Source organism: Branchiostoma lanceolatum, chromosome 14 (assembly GCF_035083965.1).
Source record: "Branchiostoma lanceolatum isolate klBraLanc5 chromosome 14, klBraLanc5.hap2, whole genome shotgun sequence".
Taxonomy (NCBI): domain Eukaryota; kingdom Metazoa; phylum Chordata; class Leptocardii; order Amphioxiformes; family Branchiostomatidae; genus Branchiostoma; species Branchiostoma lanceolatum.
Window position 1 is genome coordinate 4,306,652 of NC_089735.1, and position 15,914 is coordinate 4,322,565.

General features: G+C 41.0%; 2 protein-coding genes across 11 annotated transcripts in view; both read right to left on the minus strand.

The window, feature by feature from the left end:
• LOC136448417 (rap guanine nucleotide exchange factor 2-like) overlaps window positions 1–12,142 on the minus strand; it is a 95,132-nt gene extending 82,990 nt beyond the window's left edge. For 8 of the 10 annotated variants that reach the window (XM_066447904.1, XM_066447909.1, XM_066447907.1 and 5 more), the window contains exons 1-2: window positions 11,836–12,142; window positions 10,162–10,571 (exon numbers count right to left, since the gene is read on the minus strand). In XM_066447904.1, the coding sequence (XP_066304001.1) occupies window positions 10,162–10,230 (69 nt within the window). In that variant the 5' untranslated portion in view covers window positions 10,231–10,571; window positions 11,836–12,142. Of the gene's footprint in view, window positions 1–1,162; window positions 1,255–10,161; window positions 10,572–11,320; window positions 11,507–11,835 lie in introns of those variants that run through there. The other 2 variants (XM_066447903.1, XM_066447910.1) reach the window with 2 other exon arrangements.
• Window positions 12,143–12,681: 539 nt separating this feature from the next.
• On the minus strand, window positions 12,682–15,796 carry LOC136448419 (marginal zone B- and B1-cell-specific protein-like). The gene is made up of 4 exons (XM_066447915.1): window positions 15,382–15,796; window positions 14,785–14,888; window positions 14,524–14,628; window positions 12,682–13,594 (listed from the first exon to the last, which is right to left on the minus strand). The coding sequence occupies exons 1-4, from the start codon at window positions 15,586–15,588 to the stop codon at window positions 13,423–13,425; spliced, it is 588 nt and encodes a 195-aa protein (XP_066304012.1). The 5' UTR covers window positions 15,589–15,796; the 3' UTR covers window positions 12,682–13,422.
• Window positions 15,797–15,914: the final 118 nt, after the last annotated feature.

The following is a 15,914-nucleotide window of genomic DNA, read 5'->3' on the forward strand; positions in this document are numbered from 1 at the left end:
AGAAAATAAATTTTGCAATTCTAAGTGTCAAGTGATAAAACTTGACAATGCCAATTAAATATTATGACTAAGATTTAACCAACTGGGTCACTTTGACCTAGATTATATCACAAGTTTCCTTGCACAGGAATGTTTGTAAGTTTGGTTTAAAGGCTTTAAATTAAAGGTTACCAATTAAGACAAACATGTCGTTCTTGATCTTACCTACAACGGTATGGACAAACATGGTTGCCATGTTTCAAGGATGGTGTGCTCTGAAATGTTCAGACACGGCTATTCATAGATTACTCCATACACATACATTTAGTTAAAATCAGAAGAATAATTCTATAAGCAGCTAGACCCAATAAAGTCCTCATTCAAATATTGTGAAGAGGTCGAAGGTCGAAATTTACATCTACGTCAGAAAGGAAGTACGCTATGACGGATGTATCTATATGGTAACCAAAATATTTGCTTACCCACATCATACCAAAGATAGGTTCTAAACTTGAGTTCAAGCCAATAGTAGTTATAGGTTGTGCCTTACATCATGACCAACTATCTATGTGTTATAATCAGGGGTTTTTCTAGAAAAATTGAACAAGAGGGAGCACACACAGGCGAGGGAGCGAATTCTATGTATCTATGAAGAGTCCATTGCTGAGTAAAGGCTGTATGCTCTTATTAAGCTAAAATCTGAATTTGACAAGGGGGAGCTGGGCTGAAACAAGAGGGTGCAGCGCCCCTCTTCCCTGATTTAGATGAACCCCTGATAATAATACTTAACAAGTTTGTCTGCATGTACACATCAACTTCAAGGAAATCTACCAATCTTAAGGCATCGCGTTGTTACCAAGGAAGAGAGGTCACTAACTCCACACACTTTATCTAGTACCTTCTGACAAGGCATACTTTCCTTTAGATTTTTGTCCCTGCAATGATGGTAAGAGGACCCAAATCTCACAATTTCTGCAACTTTTAGATGGATCACTTCCTTGTATGATGATACTCTTGAAAGATATCTTCAACTTTCTGCCATTTCAAGTAGAGTGACAGTGGACAGTTTTGCCCGAACAGACTGTTATGGGAAACAGTGACACTGAAGCAATCCCAAAGCTTATGACTTATGACAAAAGTGTTCAATACTGACATATAGTCAGACATAAAGTATCATACATACCAAGTAAGTGACTCGAAATGACCATGACACTTACATAAGCCAGCGACGTCTAGCGTTAGCAGCTACAGGGTCCCGTTTGGAACATCTCGTCCTTACTATGCACTTCTTGTGTGCACAAGGCCCATAAACATACCAGTGCACAATAGACCATAAACACAGGCATTGGTTACCTTAGGAATGTGTAAAAGAGTAAATAGCGTTGGCTACAGTCTGACCACTACCTGGCCTCGTTAGCATTCACGCTAATCACCTTCGAACCAGCGTTTCCGCCAGGGGAGCGTCCCTTTCTAGCAAGGGACACCCTAAACCTACACAGGGCATAACACACACACACACACACACACACACACACACACACATGAGCTCGGAATAGGCAAAATTTGGCGTAAAAATTTATGAATCAAAGAGTAGTCAATTTCTTGCTGATATCTGTCATTTTCAATATACCCGTACTTCGTTAAATTCCTTCCAACACAGATGCAAATTTCCTCAGTACTTAGTGTGAGTGTTAAAAAACTTTGTCTGATTTACGGAGACATCACCTTTAAACCTACCCACTTAGAATTCCCCATGTTACCATCGGTAGACTTAGAAGCCAAGTTGAAGCCTGACAAGCGTTCGTTAAGTCACTGGCTTAATTTGGTTTGTGAGGAAATGAAGAAGGAATGCCGAGGCACTAATGTCATTTTCCCCATCAACAATCTTTCAAATTCAGACAGAGTTCAAATTACGTGCACTACTAATGGACATCTACCTTGTTATACTTCATCAGGATGGCATTTAGTGCAATAAAACTGTGCAGCGAAATTATGGGGTTGAAACTCTTTCTTTTTTAATGTTCATCAAAGCAAATTCTAATTTCATCTTTTATCAAAATAAAAATGCAAGAAAGCTGAAGATTGAAAATAATTCTTTCTTAATGTTCATGAAAGCAAATTATTCCTCAAAATGTGACATGGATTTAAAAAAATGCAACAAAATTGAAGGTTGAAAATATTTCTTTTTTAATGTTCAACAAAGCAAATTGTAATTTCATCTTTTTATCCGAAGATGCCACTGATAAAAATACAGCAAAATTATAAGGTTGAAAACACTTCTTTTTTTATGCTCATCCAATTACATCACAATTTCATACTTCTATCAAAATATGAAAGTGTTAGGAGATTTACCAACATTAAGAAATAACCTCACAACCAACTCAGTGATACAAAAAAAAATCTGTGACAATTCTGTTGGAAGTTAAAAGTAGCATTTAACCAGTTCCCTCACTCAAGAACAATCTTTACATTGTCAAGGGTGATTATAATATATAAATTAGGCTTTATAATTACCCCATGATGCTGGTAAGGCTAATCCCTCTTTTGTAAGGAAGTCTTTCTCCACTGTGACAAATACATTCAGCTGTCTCTGCTCTGGTCAGACAGGTTAGCATACATAACAAAAGGCACACAAAGACATGAAAGGAGAAGGAATGAAGAAGATTCAAAGGTCACTTCCCTATTCGCAGTAGCCTGTATACAAATCTGAACGTATGTACACCAACTACATGTATAATCAAGTCTCAACTTTCTGGTAGGTAAGAGTCTTTGCATAAACATCGACTATGTTCTCTATTTTTCAGAAGCAACCTTCCACCCTTAGATACTAGGTGTAGATTGGGAACTTTCAAATGGGCCATGTCTGTTCAGTATCTGAAAAATCAATATTCTACTATGGACCAGTAAATACACATTTTAATCGATAGTTCATAAAACTTTAGGTCGTTATTTAACAAACAAACATACATGTACTGTGAAAAAGGGCCTGTACTAATAGGAAATGGCAGCTAGTCTAGGTATGCAAATGCCGTCTTCAATTCTTTCGGTACATTCTTACCATAAGCTATAATACGGTAGTATAAAGGCCAAAGGATGGAAGTGATTATGAGGTAGAATCAGTAATGAGCTTGTACCTAAGTATGTGCCAATACCTATTGCTAAAACCATTACTTATAAGTCATTCACAGTGCATTTGCCTTGTGGGCATACAACCTTGAGCAATGTTCTGCACAATTTGTCGTAATGTTGCAATAAAGTGTTCTCCATAAAATTCGCATGTGCTTCAAATTGAGGTCTATCGTTGGCAGTTTTAACTCACATTCGTCACAGACCATCTTACGATTTTCAAGCAGGCTGTAGAATTTTCAAGCAGGCTGTGAGTGTGACCAAGCCTCCTTGGTGTGACAGAATCAACCGCTGACAAGGATGTAGCAATGTAAGGCAGCATTTTCATCTCCAAGCAGATCTATCGGCTTTTGGTACTGGTTCGTGGTTGGCCTTTTTGATACGGCCTTGCCACCGAAAGATCTGCTTGTAGATTAATTTCCATAACAAGGCAGCCGAATCTTGTATGACACATGCATGGTTGTCCCAAAAATGCCCTGTTTTCTACCGTATGACGAATATGATGGGGCTCTTTCTGTTCATTAGATAGAAGTTCACAATCACATGGCAATATCATGGCAGGTGGAAGCGTAGAGCACTTTAACAAACCAATATTTCAAAGAAGGAAATGTACTCAGAGAGCACTACCTTCTTCCAAGGAGGTTTTATATAGAAGGAGAGCGGACGAGCTAGCGCCCCGCTGGGTCCTTTTGTTTCGCCCCGCTGCGACCCATTGTGTATAGCTGGCGCGGCGCCGTCTTTGAACCGATGCGTGAATCGCGGTTTTCTATGCAAAGGAGCTTCGGCATGACGTCACACGTGCCGAGCTTGAGCCGACCGGCAGCCGAGATGCCTCGGGTTTCCGACGATTTCCTTATTTGGAACACCCGGTAGGGTTCGGCTGACGTCATCATTCCATCGAGGACAAAATGGCGGTCATCTGGATACTTGAATTTTTACCGTGCGACGAACTAGGGCGAGTTTTTGGTCATTTTTGTTGACAAGTCTCTGTTTTTTAGCGTCAAAAATATAGATTCATACCTATATTTCATGTTGCCACAAAAAATTTGTATCGTTTTTCTTTGGTAAGTTTTCGTTTTTTCTGAGTAGCTGAAGGGGTCCTCGTTCCAAATTTGTTGTTTTGGTCAACGGAACCTGGGTAGATTTTCCGGCACCTGGGAGTGACTTTTTGTATGATTTTCGTGCATGGAGGTCCTTGGTTCGTATCCATGGATTCTTCGGTCATGTTTTGGATAGCTATGTGTTTCCTTAGGAGACTTTTAGGCCGATATATTTCGGCTCCCGATTGGCATGTTTACAGAAGAACTTCAAGAAGGTGTATGCGAGCCTACCCTGGGATGCAGACTGTATATCGGGCCTTTTTATAGCTCGTTTCTTTAGCCGGTTCCTTCCCCCCAATCCCTTCGGCGACCGAAAGCTCCAAGCCCGCCGATGCCGTAATTAGCGCATCGGGGGAGTCTAGTCCGGTCGGGCTGAGTTCTTGGACCGCCGCCGAAGGAAATCGCTAGCGACCCGGTACTAGTCTGGGCTCCAGGGTAATGCGAGCCAAGTCAAGCTAAGTTTGTAATTTCTCCTCAGTCGGCATATATGCACATTAAAAAATACTGTTCTCTAAGACTTGTGTTTTTCAAGCCATCTGGCGGTTTTGTATACATTCTCACAGACTTCGCAATCAAATGTACCGCGGCTGCCGGCGGCAGCGTTGGTTGCCACATAGTGCTTTGATTCTCGCCGTTAGAGAGATCATCTTCCACGTTGCATTCTTGTAACTCAAATGTTTCAAAGTCCTCCTCAAAAGTAACTGCTGAAAAAAAGATCGAAGTTGCTCTACAGAGTCATTATGCCTCCTTGGTCGCACCCGTGAAAACAAAGCAAAGTCGCCAAGCTGGGCGTGGGGTGTATGCATATCGGGGTAATTCGCACCTTGACGCGACATTGACTTTTCACACCCGTTACACGCATAGTACAATAGAGACTTAGCTCGTCCGCTCTCCTTCTATATAAAACCTCCTTGCTTCTTCTAAGACATCTTTTCATACCACCTAGTGACCTACACCTTTCTTGCTAGAGGACAACAGTCAAGTCAAGTCAAGTCAACAGGAAAGATTAACAAAGTCAGGCCTAAACTGATCTACAGGTCTAGTGTAAAAACGGCGTTGTGTGCTGGTGGTCAAAACTGGACATCTGGGATTTGCTATGTCCACAGAAAGAGGACAAGGCTGACCCAAAGACAGTCAATACCAGTCAGCTCAGCCATGAATGAAACTGCATAACAATACCTCTGCACTGGAAACAGCTGGGAGAGAGATTTTCTATGGCATTCATTCAGAAACCTGACCGGAAATTCTCTGTCATCCATTGAACCAGTTGTGGTCTCACACTGGGGATATTTGCTCAGTAACACACAATAGATGTCTTATCCTATTCACAAGTAAGGAAGTAGAAACATTTGATGCACTAGACCCCACAAGGTAATGGTATTAATGGCGTTTCTTTTGCATGACAATAAGTGCAAAGAAACAAAGATATCTACAGGAGCTTACATCAGAAATACATGTAACCAATTCTATACCAGAGCTTGTCCATGTACCAATGGCAAGGCAACCCCCCTGCTTCGCCATCTGGATCAAATTCAGTGGATCTTTGGGCCCAAGTTCGGTCTAGGGTCAAACTCAGCTCGGGCATGTTTGAAAGGATTGCATTCATCATTTCAGATGGTGATCCAAAGCCGGCGGCCCCGTGTATGAGGGAGCTTTACTAATACTACTAGTACTAGTAGTAGTAGGCATAAGCCTCAAGCATCAAACCTCTGCACCTAACAGAACCGACACACTTATTGAGAAGAGTAGGGGTGACCCGTGTACTTGGCTAAATATGCGTAGCAAAGCTGCATTGCACTACCATGAGCTACTTAAATAATCATCATGATTCAGCTCAATTGAGGATGACTGCTTTACCTTTTGTTGTCATTTGTAACAGTAAAGTGTAAACTTATGTTTATCATAATCTACGAAGACTGAATCAAAGTTGACTGCCAAACAGCATTGAACATTTCATCATTTGAAAGAAATGAATGAACAAAAATCCTGACAAAAGCTTACATCGGACACGAGATATCAAAACCGGAAGTTCTACTGCAGTACCAAGAAAGCAGCAAGGGGGCCCAAAATCTTCGACAGCACAAGACCTAACCACATATCAAGTTGATGCTATACCACAAAGATACATGGAGTCTGATAGACATATAAATACTACAAAAAACATGACCTTCTTGGCGAAGGTAAAAATTATTTCTACAACAACCCCTTTTAGGGTACACTTGGAATGTGAGTGTGCTCCAGACAGCCAGGGGACTACTAACCTAATCATGCCAAAAGGTTTTCCGCACAACTCGTTACATTGGAGGAGTTAATTATGTACAACCATCACCTGACACACACACAGACATCAGCTGATTTATGATGGTCCACTTCACACCTACAGACAAATCTACTCACACTGGACACCACTTTTCTGGCTCATAAATTTTTCAACACCAGTTTTTAAATGGGTCACTGAATGCGTTTTGACACAATGGGAGTGTTTGAGCTGAGTTTTCTTCTGCACAAATTTGTTCTGTAAGTCAAACATAAAGATATTTATAGCCCATTTCAACATTTCTATTTCATTATTCATAAAAAGTACCTTGATATCAAGATCCACGATTACAAAACATCACTCACTGCACAAAATGTGTAAAAATTGTGTTTTTCTCTCTTTACCCATGTATTTCAGTATTTCATGCAGTGCATTAGGCAGTGCATATATAACAAAAACTGTCTCAAAAATCGAAGAGGAAAACAAAAAAAAATTCTTGTTTTATTAGCAGGAAAATTCAAACAGCTCAAAATGTTAAACAATAGCTCAAAAGTTCCAGATGATGCTACTATAAGAAAATGTAGCATAAAATAAAATAAGAAAATGTTTTTTATCTTGTACATACTGTATGACTATTCATGTCTGAAAATTGTTATTACACATGCAAGTACCAATCACACAAGCTTGTTACTTTTTTTCAGGTTCCTTTCATCTTTTTCTCCATACCAGTAATATCATTACACCTACTTAATTATGCTACCAGGGACAGAGAAGGGTACTGTGCACTTCTAAAGAAAGGGTTTAAAAATAAAAACATTCCCTGTAATTTTTCAAACATTACAGAGACCAGAAGAGAAGATAACACATAAGGATGGGCAAAACTAACAATTACATCTGCTAACAGCCTGTATTTTGGCGGATGTGTTTTGTTTCTGAATAGCAGGCCATGGGAATAGAACCCCTTTTTGTACCAGACCTTTCACCGTGGGGCTTCCGTGACCTTTCTGTCTGACCTCTGCAACTGCCTCCAGGCAACACTAAACAAAAACACACCAAATGGCGGGAAAACCAACCAATGGTACTACAGTTTGGTATGCAATTATGCAAGTTATTCCAAACAGTTGTCTGTCTGGTGTAATTGTGTACACCCTCCCAATTGTCACAGACCTAGCTATACATTTTGGCTACCAAGTCAAACTGTCATCAAAAACAACTGATCATCTTTTCACAATGTACATGTACCTTCGTGGTCAGCAAAACTAAATTAAAAACCTTACTGCCTCTCTTCAGAAGTGGAATCTGAAATTCTATACCTAACTTTGATACAACAAAGGTTGTACTATTTCTTTTGAACTTGAATGTCAAAAATATTGTATATACTTATACTTTAGGGTAGGTAACCCTACAAAAATATCTATTTGCACCCAGAGTCAAATCTTAGGTGCACAGATCCAATTTTGAGTGCACAAATTCAAAAGTGCATGTGCACCCAATAAGGCCAATTTCAACCCTATTCTCCAAGCAGACTTTTCCGTCAAGTGGGGTAGGACTAGGAGTGTCAGGATTTTTAACATTCCTGTTCTGAGAGGAGAGGAGAGTGTAAAAAATCCCGGCCACAACTATTCCCCCGATCGAAACCTCTGCTTGGACTTGAAGAATATTTCAAGCCCTGGATCTAGACAGATTGTAACATGATACAACATGTAACTTGGCAAAAGAATGAGAAAGAGCTGCAAGACTGGCAAAGCTTCCTAACCCAGTAGTCCATCCATTCTGGTATCCCTTACCTCTGAGTGGTCTGATCTATGTAACCTTACCAGACCTTTCAAATAAACAAAACATCCTCCTGTAATCTAAGAACTGACAACCACTAGCTACAATCTTGGAGAGCATCTTCTGGCCACAAGTCCCATTTGTCATTGTGTCTGATGTACTGATCTTCATTTCAGTGGCAGGACCATAACAGACTTCTTTCAACATTTATCACAGCAAAGATAGACTATCAAAAGAAGGGAAAAAATGGATATGGATCAGCAAGACACATGATTAAGAGATCAAGAACTTGAAGAAGACATTCTTTTGAAGTGACTTCAGGCTAGTCTTAATTCTAAGCACTTGTGTTCTTGTTAGGCTCACCTCCTATGAACCGAACTCAATGTCAGATGCCACACTTTAGACAAGACTTCCACCTGCCAAAAGCACCACAATCCCTAATGTACAGGCAAACATTTATTTTTCAGATTACCAAACCCATTACTGTACTACGTACAGTTTACAGCTTTGGCACTAGCTAGGGTGAGCATATATGACTTCCTTGTGTCTTTTTTCATGAACCTTGACAAAAAGGCAATCCGTTACTGTCCTTGGGAACAAAGTAGGAGTCTACTCTTGGTGATACATCACAACGCAATCTCACTGAGAGGGTCAAGTTCCAAGGTTAGAGTGAAGTCATGGGTGGGCTGTTTATTTTCCTTCTTACATAAAGGAGAGTCTTGGAATGGTGTAGCCTCCTAGCAAGCTCCTGAGATCGCGTTTCAATATTTCTTTTTTATTCTGGTTAAAACATGCTGTTTTCCAATTGCTACCCAGATCTGATGGCAGCGCTTCTGTTTTTTTTTTAGAAATGGCAATATCACGACACTAGTTGAGTAGCCTATCAGTCTATATAACCTTCTTGGTATCAATGAATGTAGGAATGTTGGATACTGTGATTTAGAAGGAATGATATTGTAGAGAAGGCTTCACTGTTCTCTGCACTTCTAAACATAGGAGCAACCTGACATGGTGTAATGCTGTTTGCTCTCTCTGCATCCAGACTTGAATACATCTTGCTCTCAGCCCATGGAGAAAATCACATGACTGAAAAGAATACCATAGGGACAGGGCTACAAAACATCACACAATGTGAGAACACGCGATCAGCGCTAACTATAGTATATAACACTTGCAGTAACAGTAACCCTTTCTTCTTGGCACCTGGAACCAGTGTGTGTATCATGGTTCAGAACTCCTAGGGCAGGATTCGAACCCCAAACCCACATGAGGAATATGATCCAGCATCTGGATTACAAACCACCTGTCCCTAACTACTAGTACATCTCAAATTCCAACGAACCTCTGTCATCTACATAACAAGAAGTCATCTGAGCTGATCTGTACCATCAGAACCCCACTATTGGAATGCACATTATTAGATTGATTGTCTCCATTGTTATTCATGTTGTAGATTAGTTCTTTGAAATTGTTAGATATTAGAAATAGCCAATTGTTTTGTATCTACAAATTGCCATACATTGTACCTACTACAATTGTCGCGCACTAAAGTTCTTCTTCTACTAGTATCTTCTTCTAACTAAAGGGTAGGGCGAGAATCAAACCCCTAACCAATGTGAGGAATATGACCCAGCAGCTGGATTACAAACCACCTGTCCCTAACTACATCTCAAATTCCAACGAACCTCTGTCATTATAGGAAGTCATCTGAGCTGATCTGTGCCATCAGTTCACAAATTGCTGCACGTCTGTGTGAGACTACAACAGGTGAATCTCATCTAGTCGGCTGACCTTCTCTACTACTGTCCCTGAGGCCTGACCACTGAGTGACCTCACATCACCTTTCTTACCACCCAAGAAAGGCACTGTTATATATATCTTTATCAATGGAGAAATTGATCAACTTAAACAACTGTTGTTTAGTACCTGGGGAGTCCTCTCGTTGGGCGGAGTCATGAGGCTCTTCCGAAGCTGTCTGTCAACGTAGGATGCCATGGCGATCACCCGCTGGCGGACGGCACTTCAGAATCAATCAATACTCTCTAGAAGAGTACTTTGGAGCAGGAGTTAATGCTGATGACCGCTCTGCACCAAAGCTAGTGATCTCCTAGCAAAATCCAGCCGGGAATAAAATCCAGACAACGATCGATAGCGGGAGCTAGTAGCCTTGGCTCCCCTCCCATTCTGGTCATTAAAGTTTTAACTTGATTGGTCAGAGGGAAACGCTGCTGGGAGCACAACTCTCCCGTGTACAGTACTGTGTTCAGGAGGAAGACTTGGGTCTGCACTGTAGATGGTTTCCCTGGCCTATTTCTGTCACTGTCCATTCAGAGCACCTGTAAGGAAGAGAGTAAGATTTAGTGTGATGTCACCTGGGGTCGATAGATTGCCCGATGTCTACAAATTAAAAAGTAGACCTGAAACACTAAATCCTCCTGGAGCAGGTTATAATTACAGGGTAAGTGTTGGGTGGTGGCTGGGGCAATGGTGGGATCAAATATCACATTACAGAGTAACTGGTTTTAAGTGTTCATGATGGCTTTTGTGGAAATCAAGACTTTACAGAAGTGTGTTAACGTTAGTCGGACATAATTATAATTTCCTGGAAAAAGAAATAAAAATTGCAGATGACTTCTCTAGCTGTAGGCCAATTTTCTTCTGGCTAACAAATGTGTGTTCAACGGTCAAAAGGGACTTAAACCACCTGTATTACTTTCTCCACCCAACCGATGTTAAAGTGATTACAAGATTTCGAAATCGACCACACCTGCCCCCCCCCCACAACAACAACAACAACAACATAATTTACAACAACACTGCTACACACATACATTCACACCACAATTTTGTTTGTATACAAGCAATTCTGGTGGCAAATCAGATGCTACAATAGTGACGTAATATTTGAAGGATTATTTGTTTCCGATCCACAAAAATCCGATGGATGTAGGTTAGAAAATTTGTCCGGAGGCAACACGTTTCGTCCCACAAGTGGGTGGAATAGAACCGCTGCCTGCGGGTTGAAATATCCCTGATCCCAAACCTGATCCCCGGGGTTTTATTTGCAGACAGACTCGGCACACACCAAGTGTCGTGGACCTCGTGCGAGCTTTGAGCCTTTGAACACACTGAAGTCTGTCCGGACTGGCAGAGTTCTGACCCGACATGTTCAGCTGGCGACATGTTTCACTGCTGCAGACGACAGTTTGACAGCTCGGGTACAAACTGAGCTCAGCACTGACCACCGTCCCGCGGGACAGGCGTTGTGGCAAAATTTAGCTCAGAAAGATCAAATTTACTTCAAGAAAGAACAACAGGGAGTGTTGTTGGGATTAATACTACTCTTAGATCAAAGGTCTTGGCTGTGAGGCGTTGAAAAGGTGGTAAGAAGCCCGCCCTTGTCGTGAGACACGGGCGGCAGCAGTCGACAGTTTGTACGGTTGTCACTCAGGGGAGTCGGCTACAGTGTTAGCGGTCTCAACCCGTGACGTACAGTCCACAAAACGTTTCTCACAACAACTAGATCTGCAGACTTCTTGCCAGGATTCTCACGTGGTCTTACGTTGCCATTCACGCCCAAAAATATAAATATTTACATACCTTGAGTCGGAAACATTGCGATCGATCGGGCCGGTTCCGATGCCAAATTTTTCGGTGCTATGATCAGCCGGAACTGAACGTTTGGACTATGTCCTGCCCGGGAAAACGCCTCTCCCGGATTTATTCCGCACTCCAAACAAACAGATCTTCTACCTGAACGTTCGAAAGCATTTCCCTACCTGATCCTACCTAACGATTACTCTAGAAGGCGCTAATTTGCCTGAAAGTCACCAAACAAATCAGACAAATCCAAACACCCCAACCCGACTCGAGTCCTCCATGATACTCCCAGGTCACGTGATGCGGAATTGATTGGTCCGAACAAGTGTGCGTTCTCGTTCCCAGGGTGAGATCCCAACTGTTGCAGGAAGTCTTTGTTTGGCTGCACAGCGCCGCCCAGCGGCAGAATGAAAAACTGACATCTGCACTGCTAATGTTGATTTGATTATATGGATGACGTTTATTGTAAATCGAAGAAAGCAGCTGCAAATGAGAAAATATATGCTTTAGATTGAAAAAAAAAATGAATTTCGGACAATGGATGCTCATGTCGTAGAATGATGAAGTCAATTTCAAAGTCAAAGTAGAATGATGTGAAAGAACAAGCTATACCATACTCTGTGTGTTGAGTTTTTCTCATCCCTCCTGACCATGTAGATTTCATAATGAAGGCACCTTTCTTTTGCAAAACTTTTTTTTATGTGCACTGTTAAAACTGTTAACACAACATTTTTTTCCATATCCTAGAACATGATTAATGTAACTGTGTTAAGGAAACTCTCTGGTCCATGTGTAACCCACCATTATGTTGCCTTTTCAGTGAGGACTAACAAGTTAACAGCCATCTTCCACCTTGAATTACTTTTATTTCAAAAGAAAGTTACTTAGTACATATAACAGGTGCCTTTGGGTGATAGAAATATGAAAACAGTCATCATTGAAGTTTTTCTACAATACAAATCTTAGGCAAAGTTTTCTTGTTGGGTAACGTTAAGTCTCATTTTGTAATAAGAATTAATATATCGTTTCACACACATACATGCATAACAGTGGCTAACTTCTACATTTCAATGATAGCTATCATGCAAAAATCAAACTACATGTATTACATTTAAAATTGATGAAGGCAAAACTACAGAAGAAAACATTTTACATTCAATAAACATTATCATTTCACAAACTGCAGATTGGTGCATTCATAAACAATATGTTCCAGGGTACATTTGATCCCATTCGAGACATTTAACGGATAATCTTCTGCTCAAAAACAAAAAAAGTGTTGATAATATGTACCTAATTGATTGCACATTTCGAATCTGAATCTGCCCCTCAATTTGTAGTTTAATTCACAATATTTAACATTAACTGATTCCCACTATTCAAAATTTTTGACATACCCCGGTAACTACTAAGGTTCCTGAGCCTCTGAATATCTGTCTCCATGGGATTGCATCAAAATAAATGATTGTATATTAAAAACATTCAATAGTCTCTTATTGGTGGGAAATTGAGTGCTAGGCATGACAGGCACTTCTGCACAAATGAGTAAGTAACACCAGATTTCATTTTTATTTCATGTAGATGTTGTCACAATTCTTCCTTGTCTTTCTCCGTTTTCTTGACTTTCTTATTCTTGGGGTGACAGGGTCCGTTGGCCTCCTTACACAAGAACTTCTCCAGAGTTGTCTTGCTCTTAAAGACGTCGTACAGCTCTTCCTCTCCTTCATTTCCCACGTAGCTGTAGCACATCTCCTTCAACCTGAGGAGATCAAAGAATTTGCACTTTGGACTGAAACACTGTAGAGTAGTCTATCATCTTCCATAGCGAATTCCACAGCAGGCTTTTTGATATTACCATCTTTTTTATTTTATGATATTCTATACCCAGGGCTCGAAATAGTGGGTGCATGTGCACCTGTGTGCACCCAAAATTGGAGCTGTGCACCTAATTTTTGACTGTGGGTGCACTGGTGCACCTAGATATTTTTGTAGGCTATAGGGTAAAGGTACTATTGTACACTAGTATGCAGAATATTCTTGAAATGTAAGTATCAGAAAAAGCAAAATAACCTTTTGTAACAGTTATACTTTTTTTTATGTATTATACTTGTTTGAAATTTTGAAGTTAGCTATAGAATTACAGATTGAATTTCTTAACTGACTTAAGAGCGTTAAACTTTGTACTTATGTTTTGCTGACATTCAACTTTATGTTGTGGTGCACCCAAAATTATTTCTGTGCACCTAATTTTTTTGGTTGGGTGCACCCGTGCACCTATTTCCAAAAATGAATTTTGAGCCCTGATACCATAATTGCTCATGCTCTGGTGCATGTAATGTTGCAACAGAAGTAAAGATCAGGGTTTTCTCCAATGCCCATAATTCTGTTATTTGACAGAATCTTGTTGCTATGGCCATTCCGTCATCTTCAATGGCATACAAGATTAGCATGTCTGCGGTGAAAAAGATGAGAAGTGCATAATTAATACAGGATAAGCCACACCAGGGATCCATGAACGAGGGTTTGCTGACACGAGGGAAGAAAACCTTGCCTCATGGAAGCCAGCCTAGTTGGCAGCTATGGTAATGGTCACTGTGACTAAGAGACAGTCGATAACAACCCACTGCCTCATAAGGCGGTGGGTTTCCCTTTCCTTCTACCATGATGCACTAATATGAGTTTCCTTACCTGAACGGCCACTTCCCTCCTCCCTGCATGACTCCAGGTACGTCCTTTGTCTCCAGCCCAGCACCAGACAGCCTCTTCAGACCATCAACCTCCTTGATGCCATAGCTGAGGAAGAAAACAAAACAGTGAATTTTTGACCAAGAAAATTGACTTCATGATGAACTTCAGGTTTAATAACACCTTGACCAGGGTAGAAAATCATTTTGAACTGTTTGTCTGTTTGTATTATGTATGCAAGTTGTTCTAAAAAGTAATACTCACTCATCCCAGGAGCTTTCGCACACCTCCTCAAATGTATCGATGATCTCAGACTCACTCAGGGGTTTCGTTCGCTTCTTGGTTACTTTCTTCAGTTTCTCTGTAAACTGAAGAAGAAAAAAAACATCAGTCCAACAAGTCATGACAAATGAAACGTCTGCTATCCCGTCAAGTGACCTCATATCCTGGCTGTTTCCAAGGACATTTTTCCAGTACATAGACTACATATAACAGCTCAGTGCCTGCAGTCTAATTTCGAGAACTGAAACATGTCTTCTTTCATATACATGTAACATGTATAAAGGTCTTCTAAAGATATGCTCTCACACTTACCACACACCTGTGAAGTACACATGCACAACACACATACAACACACTTACCACACACCTGTACAATACACCTGTAAAGTACACCTGTCCAACACACTTGTACAACACTTGACCACACACCTTTGAAAGACAACTGACCAACACACTTGTTAACCCACCAATAGAACAAACATGCACAACAACACACTTGACCACACACCCATATAACACACTTGTACACGACACCTGTACAAGCTTGTCCACACACATGTAGAACACACCTGTCCTCACCTGGTAAGCTATAATCCTACAGGCGTCACACTTCAAGTAGTCCGGCATGTGCATAGACTCGGACTCTTCACTGTTCACGTCTGGACCGGAGAACTTGATACTACCGAGAGACTGTTCTTGTTGTGCACGGGCACAGATGGTAAACAACAACACCAAAACAAAAGAAACGTGCAACAACAACGCACTACAGTCAGCCGTAGCTGCCATTCTGACAGAAAACTTGCTTACAGAATGCCAGTTCCACAGACTCTAGTTGTTTGTGAAGACTACCGCAATGGTACACCGTCTACTGGACGAGAACAATTCGTTTGAAATTAAATTTTCATCGTGACGAGTGGCAGAGGTTGGACAAGTGGACCAATCCCGGAAGCACACGTTCGGACGCGTCATTCATACGGGCGTGACCCTTGTACACAGCGCCGACTTGTGAAATAAGTACGAACTGCAAGAGGATTTGCGAAAAGCAGGTTGAACAGAGGAACACCTTGGGTGTACCTGTCTCGACTTTTTGCGAATGTTCCATCCCGTCAAGT